This window comes from Gymnodraco acuticeps, unplaced genomic scaffold, assembly GCF_902827175.1.
Source record: "Gymnodraco acuticeps unplaced genomic scaffold, fGymAcu1.1, whole genome shotgun sequence".
Taxonomy (NCBI): domain Eukaryota; kingdom Metazoa; phylum Chordata; class Actinopteri; order Perciformes; family Bathydraconidae; genus Gymnodraco; species Gymnodraco acuticeps.
In genome coordinates this window covers 979,992-991,958 of record NW_022991603.1, presented here as the reverse complement: position 1 = coordinate 991,958, position 11,967 = coordinate 979,992, and the positions used below count along the sequence as shown (strand labels likewise).

Below are 11,967 nucleotides of genomic sequence, written 5' to 3'. Positions count from 1 at the left end.
TTATCATATTTGTGTCAGGCTCTGGATGAAGAGGAGGGGTTTCTGTGTCACTGACCTCTTCAGGTTGACCATGGCCCAGGGGATCCCGGTGGGGGTGTTGAAGGCCGGGAGCAGCTTCTCCGCTAGCTGCACCGCCTTCAGCTTGAACATCTGCAGAGAGAAAAGAAAGGGTTAAAATCAACATCGGTTAACTTTCCTTTTTATCGCTTGAAATCCTCACGGTCCATCAACCTTCCCTGCTTATTATTCCTCTCACAGCTGACAGGTACAAGCATAAAACAACTGCCAAGCACCAAAACAAATGCAGGATGAAGGCAAATAAGACATCTGGAGACAAAGGATTGCTAAATGATGGCCACAGTGTCAAAGCTGAATAGATTTATGGCTAATATATGCAGAACCGCTCCTCAAACGGCGCTGCAGTTAAACGAAATGTTGCCATTAAGAAGGAAAGCAGGAGGTCGCACAACAATGATTCAGCAAGTTTAGAAACCAGAGTTCACAGTTTTTATTATCAGAACTGTCGACTCAATCCAGAACGAAGCAGCGACATGTGTTCGTTTTGAGATTACATCAGTTCTCCTCTCGTCTGACAGATGAGGCTCTGAAGGCTCTGATGTTTTCTGTCAGCACGCCAATCAAAGAGATAAAAGGAAGCTAAGGTTATTCTGCGGCTGAACTGCATACAAGAATCTGTGTCAAGCTAAAAATACAAGTGTGTATGATGGCAGGCTGCTATTAAAACAGACAGCAAATATACAAAAGTGACAACTTAAGTTTTAAGCTCAATTTAAAACCTACACAGCTCTCCACTTTATATTGTAGTATTTGTCATATTTTTACTTAGTGTTTTGAGTATTTATATTTGTGTAAATACTTCTCTCTTTTTTATAATAGTTGTTATTGTGAGGGAATAATTCTTCCTTACTCCTAAGATATTTAACCTTATTGTCTGTTGACATTTACGACCAAACCCTGGCTCTGTTATCTCTCTTAAGGAATGGGAGGCTCCAGCTATCTTGATAAACCAGTTCAACTCTCGGTCACAAAATGGTTTACGGCTGTGGGAACGCTGGCTTTCTAAGCTCCACAGATGTTTACGCCTCCCCCAATATGCTCATTAACTCTCTGTAAACTAGTTAAAAGGTCTATCGAGAGAGAGGCTGGGCAGAATTGACATGACAACCCACCCGTGCAGTCAGAACCTTTTGCTGCTGTGACTTGTGATATGAATTCTCCGGCCGTTGACTTGTAATAAACTACCAGTGTTTGACATCAAAGCTTCAACTCTCCTCGTGTCTCTCTGAGTCCTGACTCTCCATTGCTGCAGAAGTTTCCCTTACAGTTATTGTTTTTAAATACTAATTTTTTTGCCCCTTTTCCACAAACTATTCCTCTAACTTTTTGTTTATGAATGCACCATTTAAACCAAAACAAATTCCTTGTTTGTGGGTACACCTAGTACAATAGCAAATAAACGGGATTCTGATTAAAAGATTTGTATTCATCAATTCGTTTATTTTGTCACATTTATCAGAGAACGTACATATAACCGCAATTCCTCACAGAGACAGATATGCATTTCAGTCCATTGTTACCATTTCTCTGCCTGATGTGAATGAATTGTCTAACAACACAGGAGCAGGAGCGCCTGCAGAGAGTGTAATAAACCCCACAAAAACATAACAAAAGGTGACAGATTTATGCCCAAACAAAACAGAAACGTTTAATTATTCTAAGCATGAATTGCAAAAACGTAATGAATGTAAAGTAGACATTCGCAGCGGGACTTTAAGTGTAAGAGCCACTTTCTGGTTATTGACAGATGAAAACATCGCCTTCCAGAATAAAGCAATTTAACAACAATAAAATAGAAAAGGACATACTGTAGACAAACTGACATAAAAATAATTATAAGTTGCTTTAGTGTTTCTCGTTGCTCCAGTATTATCATAGAATAAAACGTAGGTGTCAAATATGAAGAAAAATCAACGAAAAAGGGCTATTTGAAAATGAGTGTTGTTGCAAAAAGTTACATTTAAATGCAATATTATAGCAATAAACAGTCATTTGCTCTCTTCCTAAATTGCTTGAGAGACCATGGCAGTTTACATAGTGTTATAAAACAAGTTTGGCCGTCTAAAAAAGGCTGACTGCATTTTAAATACTAGTGCTAGTGGATAGGGTATCAAAGAGATACTCCCACTTTAAAACTGCATGGCTCCCGACATTTAGATCCAGGTTGTGAGAAAAGTCAAGAAGAAAAACTGCAAACAGCTCCAGAGACTGTCAGTGTCTCAGATGGATGTATGTGTGACTTGTGAAGGACAGTTGTGGGATAAACGCTCACATGGGGAGTAATACAACTCGCAGACAGCATTCAGGCAAAGCAGCGCCGCAGAGAAAAGCAGACGGAGGCGGATTCATCAACACAATCTGTCAGGGCTGAGCAGCTTTATGCAAACAACTGATATATGGAGAACTCGCACCGTCTCGCAGAGTAAGAGAGGGAACAATAACACATGGTGCAGCCAGTGATACACCTGAGGTCAAACTGTGGAGGTTAACATGGGAGAGAAACAGGTGCAGGGAGGAGGAGGAGGAGGAGGAGGAGGAGGAGGAGGAGGAGGAGGAGGAGGAGGAGGAGGAGGAGGAGGAGGAGGAGGAAGAGGAAGAGGGAGAGGAGAACAATGTAGACAAACAGATGTAGATGTAGGCCTGCATATGAGGAGGCTATGTAGCACATGAGATATATTAGTAAGAAGGATTAGAGCGGATCAGAAAGACAATAGCTGAGTTTCTATCCACTTATATTGTATTAACACAAACAGGAATACATGCTGAGTGCAATGGAATGAATCCTGACTAGAGAATGATTCTGGAGGGAAAACGATGCATATTGCAAGAAAAAGTGCAATTGGCAAAGAATGGGCAAATGAATCACGACGTACATAAATTAAATGTATTTGGGTTAATTTCACTGGTTTCATTGTTCATGTTTTGTTGTATTGTGATCAAACACTTTTTGGTTTGGTAACCTTTTTTTTTACTTGTGTTATTGTTGTGTTTTTGTGCATTTCATCTGGTTCAGTTAAGCACTTTGGGCTGCATCCTTCACGAATGGTGCTTAATGAATACAGTTATTATTATTCTCATGATTACATAAAGCATGTGACTTCAACGTTAACTGAAGAAATTAAGATTTGCGGGTGACAAAACGAAGAATAAGATCTGTGTGGAGTGATGAGGAGACCTTAACCTTTTTTAGAGATTTCAAAAAAGTACATTGTTATTTATGTGTCTGTTACATTACATGTCATTTGTTAGACGCTTTTATCCAAAGCGACTTACATACTCAATACTGTGGGCAATCCCCACAGGAGCAATTTGGGGTGAAGTGTCTCCAGGGACACAACGACATGCTGACTGCAGTGGGACTCGAACTTGCTACCCCCTGATTTGAAGTCCAGCACACTATCCACTGTGTGTGTGTGTGTGTGTGTGTGTGTGTGTGTGTGTGTACACACTCATGTCCGCCCTCCATTGCCGGCCGCACCAAGTCCTTTTAAAGAGCTCCACTCCGCGTTTTATTGGCAATCCCACTGCTGATGTCATCAAGCAGGGACAGGATCCAAACGTCCCATCTGGGGAGCCGGCCGGCCACTCTCACAGATAAAACTCAACGGTTTATGATCATTATTTTCCTCGCTGCTTTTATCTTCACGCAGGGATGAAAGAAGAGAGGAAGAGACCAGGCCTTCTAAAGAAACAGCAGTGTTATTGTTGACTGTTAAAGGAAACCTGCCGAGAGATGAAGAGGAAGATCATTTCTACTTAATTAGGGCCTTAAAATGTTCCTTATTATGATTCACCATGGAGAATTATCACACTTGAGACAAGCTGTGCTCCGACTGTTTTCACGTCAGTGTTTAGCATCTGCTGTGAACAGACTGACATTATGCAACAATATGCATTGCAGCCATGAAGGTACATTTTGATTTGTTATGTTCGGTACACTTAGTTGTGCATCCAAAAAATAATACAATTAAACTAATTCATGTTACATATCTGTATCAAACTTGTCAAGTACCAAAACAGCATTATTTGTGTTGTCAGATTTAAATATCTTGCCAAGAAAGGCAGTAATTCACAGGGATTTTACAACTGCTAAGGAATTTGTTGGCTGATCGTTTTTAACCCCTTCACTGTTTTGAAGTAGGATAAATATTGTGGTTGCAACTACAGGATTTAAAAAGTATTTACAACACATAAACATAGGACATTTACTTCTATCAAACAGGATTTGGAGTGTTAATTCCTGGAGCTCATCATGATTTTGTGAATGGACGTTATTAAACCTTCTCTTTGGCATTTTGTCCTTTTCTACCAAAGACTACTGAAGTCTGCAACGTTCCACTGATACATAATCAACAGCACAAGTTTGTCTCTTGTTCCTCCTTGACACATCTCCAAAATCATTGCAGCAAAACAACCACAGGGCCATGTGCATCAATAAGAATATGATATTAAGAGCTTTGAGGTAAAGAAAGTCCTCAGGGAGGACGAGGCGGGGCAGTTTGTTGTTGGCGTTTCTATGATTCTCCCTCTGGGTCTGACAGCTCTGTGATCAGCCTTTTAAAATGCATTACAGACCACTTTCTAATCTATCACTGAAGGATGAACTCTCGCAGGGAGCATGTACCTCAGTTAGAGCTTTGATTTAAATGTGTTTAGATTGCAATCAGAAAAAATGTGACCACATGTAACGTTCAGATGTAAATGCACCCAAACGGCAACTACCTACTTCTGGAGTGGTCAGGGATGCATTGTGACTGCATTGAACATTGGAAAAGGTAGGGTTGGGCAATATATTAATATTATACAAGTATGACTACTGCAACTCCCTCCTGGCTGGTCTACCTGCATGTGCCATCCGACCTCTGCAGCTCATCCAGAATGCAGCGGCTCGTCTGGTCTTCAACCTTCCTAAATTCTCCCACACCACTCCGCTCCTCCGCTCCCTTCACTGGCTTCCGGTAACTGCTAGAATCCACTTCAAGACACTGGTACTTGCTTACCATGCTGCGAATGGATCTGGCCCTTCCTACATCCAGGACATGGTTAAACCGTAAACCCCAGCACGTGCACTACGCTCTGCATCAGCCAAACGACTCGCTGCGCCCTCGCTGCGAGGGGGACCCAAGTTCCCATCGGCGAAAACACGTGGGTTTGCTGTCCTGGCTCCAGGATGGTGGAATGAGCTCCCCATTGACATCAGGACAGCAGATAGCTTACACATCTTCCGGCGCAGACTGAAACTCATCTCTTTCGACTCCACTTCGAGCGATAGAACTATTAACGAAGCACTTTTATACTAATAAAGGACTGGCTTATCTAAAGCAGTTGAGTAGCACTTGAAATGTTTGGCTCTATGAAACCTGATGTACTTATATGATTCTGTTTTCTTCAAGGTTGTGTCTTCCTGGTCGAATGTACTTATTGTAAGTCCCTTTGGATAAAAGCGTCAGCTAAATGCAATGTAATGTAATATTGTGTTATGAGACTAGTTATCATATTACTGCATTATTGTCATTCCCTGGTTTTAAAGGAGAGATATATCATAGCCCTTATAATAACATTTCTGATATTTATTTATCAAAAAGGTTACGTGAAAGCAGCAATTATTAATTCTTCAACATTTTGTAAATACAATATTAAGGTATTTGGTTGGTTTTCAATCCACATACTACAACTACATAAGGGAAAATATGTCCGAGTGCAAGTCGCCGACACCGGTCGCACAGTCTACCGTAAATATGAGCTGGGCAAAACATAAGCCTTTAGCATCTACATCCGGCTAAAATATACACGAAGCAATCAAATTTACAATAGCCAGAAACATATGTATCCATTGAGTGGTTTGTAACATTTAAACATTTACTAGCCATTTAGCCAGAGGATAAAAAAAGTTAATGACATACTTTGTCTTCCGGAGAGCACTGACAAGCTAAATAAGTAGATTTAGTGTTCAAAAACATTGTTAAATATCTGCAAAAACATCAAATATCATTTACAGTATTTACCAAAATCTAGTGTAATTGTACTAAAAGTACTAATTTCTCTAACTCTTATTTCTTCTGTGCTTCTCTCCCTCCACTTCTCTGCAGCCTGTTTCCACTTAAGCCCTTTTCCTTTATTCACCCATTTGCAGTGTCATATCTCTCGTCCAACACTCTCCCCAGCCCATTTCTCTTTTCCTATTAATCTTCTCTGCATTCTCTCCCTCTTTCAGGATTAGTACCGCCCCGAGGCCGCTGGGTTGTTAAATTTCGAAGGGCTAAATTCCCAGACAGCAGATTTAAAATGGGAAGAGTGATGAGGGTCAGAGGGGGACACGGGCCGGTGTTGTGGCCCTTTTGTGGGAGGATGACGTTAACATGGCTGGGGTAAGAGAAACGACTCCTTGTGGGAATAGCCGTGCAAAAATATTTGTGCGATTGGTCTTGTTACGAGCCTTGGATGAAATCTCCTGCCAAATGACACATAAGTGTTTCGTTCCCAGGGACAGGGAGAGCTGTAATCCGCCACTCAAACACGTCCTGAACCCAGCCAATGATCCAGTTATTACACACAAGGATATTATTTGTACGCTGAGAGCAGCTGTCTGCGAGAGACTCAAATCGCTGCAAAGCAGAAAAAGCTCGGAGAGATATGAGAGTCTAGAGAAGCAAACAGAAAAGAGTGTGTACGAAAAGTCACATAGAAATGACAAAACACACAAACACCTACCCACTCACAAGAAGCAAATGCTCAACTGTATTCTGAATTGACTAGAACAATTTATATCTTCTTTTGACACACTATGTTATGCATAGAGGTCCTGTAATCATGAATCAATCCTACCAGAAGTGTGTTGTGTTTTCATTTTGTATTTAAGGGGCCCTGTAATGCTCATTCTTAGGTTCATCTTTGTAGTGTCTCTACTGGGACATGTCTCCATGTTCTAATGTTCAAAAAGCTCTTTATTTTTCTCATACTGCCTGTGCTACAGCAACTCTTTTCACCCTCTGTCTGAAACCAGAGCCCAGTCTGCTCTGATTGGACTCTTTTGTGATTTGTACACATTACATTTCATACATGAAATACACTCCCCACAATTTACACAATCCTACACACAGTCTCTGATGTAGGCGGTGGGTTACTGTTGACATGTAATGGAGTCTCCTAAAGGGATTAAGGGGTAGACTGTGAAATGTGCTGAACGCTTGGTAAGACGGACCCGAGGGCCAACATGAGCAATAGGATTAAGTCACCCGTTGTGTGTGTGTGTGTGGTTACTGTACGTCATGTCCTTACCAGTCTATGGTCCTTACTCATGCCACTTCACCATCAGCTGATCCATTTGCTCATATTGTTCTTAACAGGCAGCAAGCACAATCACACACACACACACACCAACACACCACACACACACACACACACACACACACACACAACCACACACACACACACACACACACTACACACACACACACACACACCACACACACACACACACACACACAACACCACACACACACACACACACCCACACACACACACACCACACACACGATGAGTTGTTCTGCCCTTAGCGTCTGAGTAGATGTGTGTCGTTGTTTCTGCTGAAGTGCTTTTACTGCATTAGTCCTCTACCGTCTTTCCCCCCTGAGGACCGCTGGAAATAGAACAAAGCTGAATCTTTTCCCATACAAGGACAAATTAAGTAACTTTGAATATGGGACATCCATAGAGGTAAAAGCAGCTCGTCTAAAACAGATTACATGAGGTTAAATTGAAGTTTAATATCAGTGTCCATCTCTTCTAGAGGAAGTCCAGCAACCGATAAGTAGCACTTCTTATATGAAGTGTCTGAATCTGCATGCGTTATTCACACAGAAAATCCTTTGCTTCATTTTCTACTTAATATCATTTCATATTTCCCTCATTACCTTAATTCTCTATCTCCTCTTTTTCTTGTATTGAATGCATGGTCCATTTCCCCACATCTTCCTGCTTGTCATCTCCATTAGAGGAATCTCTCACCCTTCTTCTGCCCTCTTCCCTTTCTGTCTCTCCTCCACACCTCTGAATTAATCTCATTTGGACTGTCTTTTAACCTCGTCATCTTTCCAACTCTGCTCCGAATATGACTTTGGCAATGTGTCTGAATCACACCATTACATTTTAAAAAGAAGATGGATACTGTGTAATGTCCCCTGGGTTTGTATGGGCACTGTAAGCCAAGTGTTTGCAGATAGGATTCATAAAGCTGTGATGAAATTAAAATGTCTCTCCCGTTTCTTACACCATCTCGGTTTCCCTTTGCTCTCTCTGTACTGTAAGTGCGTGTGTGTGTGTGTGTGTGTGTGTGTGTGTGTGTGTGTGTGTGTGTGTGTGTGTGCCTTCTGTCACAGCAGCAGACGAGCATGTCATCACAGCAATATTGGTGAAGGGGAAAAGGACTCCCAGGGGATGATGACTGTTTTTAGAAACAACTGGGGTGTCCTCGATATTCGCTGCTCCATTCCTGACAATAAGGTGACAACATTAAGCTTTGCACACGCTGCACTAAAAGTCGAGGCAAATTGTATTCATGCTGTCAACAGTGGGATACATCACTGCAGATTTGTTAATTGTTCACATCTTCTCTGCAACAGCAAGCAGAGCCAGTGAGGTTTTACCCAGAAAACTCTCATTATACTAAAAGGAGGATGTCCTAAAAAGCTGCAGGCGATCGAGAGCAAGTCCTGCTTCCCCCCCGAGTGATAACACACACCTTTTTCTATTTTTGTGCTACAGCTTCTCCCACCCTCTATGTTACAAAATAGCGAAGAGAGCCTATTTACCAATTTTGTCGACATTTAAACATACCTCACTTACAAACAGTGAATACCTTTTTCCTTAGAGCTGCAGGATTTGTAATAAAACCCTAATTGAAACTATTTTGAGGGATATTGCAATTTCGAAATGATTTGCAATATCAATGGGAATGACCATTTTTGAAACACTTTTTGCATTATCATTGAAAATTATAAATAAATGATCATGGTGAAATGGTTTAAAGATGATCTGTACCATTCAAGGATTTTGTAATTAGGTCTGTAGAAGACCAGACTCACTCACGCAAAACTTCTTTCAGATATTTAGCCTTTACCAAAATTGCACTTACTGCGATCTGGATATTGTCCAAGTCTATACTGTGATTTCAATTCAACTTACTCGCAAGTAAGTGCCTGATGCAAAGTGGAAATCCTCAAGTTGCTTCCAAGACATGGTGATCATTTTATAATTATTCTGCATCTCGTTGCCTTCCCCAGAGAAAGTCTTGGCACATTTCTCATCGTACAAGTTTGGACTTTCTCAAAAGAAATGTGTCTGTTGCATCTCTAAAGACGGGCCTAAATCACAGTGATAGCGATGGCAGCCAATCCTCTCTCTTCCCTTTTCTCTAACGTGTGTCTCGCTGCGTCCTGCTGGGCATTCAGAGGCGGTGCGATGCCCTGAATGTGTTTGACGGGTTCAGTGTTTAACAAAAGATGAGAGGGAATCAAATGCTCCTTGGCGAGATCAAACAGACCACCAGTGTAAACGGTGCAGTCTGCAGTCATATTATCAGTCCCTGGACAACAGCTCAGCTCTCTATCACAGCGCAGACAGGCGTGTGGGAAGTGAAAGAGATACAGTGTCAGGATCATAGACTGGCAATAATCAGACAATCGCAACAAGAGAGAAATACTGGATGTCTGTGTGAAGAAGTTTCAATTCACAATGTTTGGTGGCAAAGACAAAAGTGTGACTGTGAATTATTATTTTCTTTCTCCAACACTTTTAGTTTCACCGTTTGTCTTCTTTTATGTCTCTCTGGTTCTTTGCCTTTATTTTCCTGTTATTTCTCCTCCTATTTCCTCTAGAAAGTTTATGGGATGTGCTAACCTCATAACATGTGCTAACTCATTAAAGGATGTGCTAACTCATAAACGATTCTGTGCTTTACTGTGTGACATTACCACAATGGAAAGTCCAGACAAATATGTTCCAAAAAAACATTTGACATAGATTTAGATTTGTTTAGCGTCATAACGTCTCTCTCTATCCCCTCGCCTTTACTTCTCAGTTCTCCACCTTCTCTTGCAATCCCCAAACTAACTTTTGTCTTCACTTCCAATGTTCTTTAAATGCTTTCCTCCCTCGTTTGCCCCTCAAGTCCTTCACTCTGTTGCACCGCCTCTCCCTTTAATTACGTCTAGTTATCCTTACCCTTCACCATTATTATCTCTGTCCGCTGTCTTTCTAACACCCTCTTAATTTGCCGTTCCCTTTCTGTCATTCTCCTTTCCCTTATCTCCTCCAGTCCCTCCCTGTATCTGCCTCAGTGTGGCTGTGCTGTGGCGTTTGTGCCTGTGGAGTCTGCAGCGCCTCTTTTAGATGCTGTCATCTCATTATCCTACATTACAGCGCTCAGCTTGCTCCCCTGACCTTCTCCCGTCTCTGCACAATCTGCTGTTCCTCGCTTAAAATCATCCCCGTGGTTTCGGTCGCTGTCTTTTTTTCCTTCTTCTAAAGGAACAAGGGGAAAAAGTCTTGCACAGTTTTTTTCTCCTCACATGCATAATGTATGTAACCAGGAAAAGAAAACTTTAAACAAGGGGTGTGCAAACTATGGGCCACATGGGGGAAGAGGTATGAATCCAAGGCACACTAAATATTGTAATTTAGCATTACAAATAAGCCCTGATAGGAACAGTGAAGCTGCTCTCTCTGTAGGAGTTTCTTACAGGTCAGCTGTAAAACATTTAGTGAATCATTCAAATACACAATGTTCAACGCTGGTTCAGTGTCATAAGAAAAACATATATTTCTCAAGGAGGTAGTGTGTTGGCGAGAAACTCCGTCTGGAGGTCATTTAGAGATTTTAGCCTTTGTAGACCCTTTTTACATGCACACAAAACATATAACACACTACAAGGAAGGGAAAACCCTAAAAAGCATAATGGCCCCTTTAAGAGACAACACACAAGAGCAAAGGGACAGACAGAAACACATGAACAAAACCACAGAAGGCAAGCAAAGGCAACACAAACATTGCTCATGTTTGTGTTGCCTTTGCTTGCCTTCTGTGGTTTGAAGCATGATTGCAGCACATATAAAAAGCCAATCCAGTCTCACGGCATTTCGTGTTACAGTCACGACATTTATTTAATCTATTGATTCGTGTTCACCAACGCGATTTTTGCATTTCTTTCGTGTCACACAGAACGATTTGAAAAGCAATGTATTGGTAGTATGTTTCGTGCCTGCACCACGTCTTTTTGTCCAGTCGGGTCTTGGAATACCGGAAGCTATGTGGTTCATAAAAACATGTTGTTAATCTTACCCTAGGCCTAACCCTATCCTTTTATTTTAAATTGTTTAATATCGGAGTTCTTTTGCCGTCTGCGAGGAAAAGAAATGGGGCTCAGAGCATCAGAATACTGAAATCTGTATTTTTATTTATCTGTTTTTCCTTCTAATTTGTTATTGCTTTTAAAATCGTTCTGTGTGACACGGAAAAAATGGCGAAATCGTGTTGGTGAACACGAATCAATAGATTCATTTTGTGACTGTGTTGAAAAAACACATAGGCCTCATTAAAAGCGCTTATATAACAACCCATTAACGTGCGACAAAAGCACATACCTAAGCACGGATGGAAGCTAATAGGCATAGGTCATCTGAAAAATAATGATACTCCAGTTTATGACAGCGTGTTGATGATTTTCCTGCATGCTGAGCCAAAAAACTGAGCATCCTTTTGCTACACTGCCTCATCTGGGAAAATCTGGACGTGCTTATATGTGCAAGCTAAAGCTATGATAGCAAACATGTCAAATATAACAACTCACAGGTATGTTGTAATGTGGTCAAACTCAAAGGTTTGTTTGTGCT

The 11,967-nt window shown here is 41.3% G+C and overlaps 1 protein-coding gene across 1 annotated transcript in view; it reads right to left on the bottom strand.

The window, feature by feature from the left end:
• man1a2 (mannosidase, alpha, class 1A, member 2) overlaps positions 1-11,967 on the bottom strand; it is a 139,158-nt gene that overhangs the window by 42,089 nt on the left and 85,102 nt on the right. Inside the window, exon 7 of the mRNA XM_034198005.1 lies at positions 56-150. Coding sequence (XP_034053896.1) covers positions 56-150 — 95 coding nt within the window. The remainder of the gene's footprint in view (positions 1-55; positions 151-11,967) is intronic.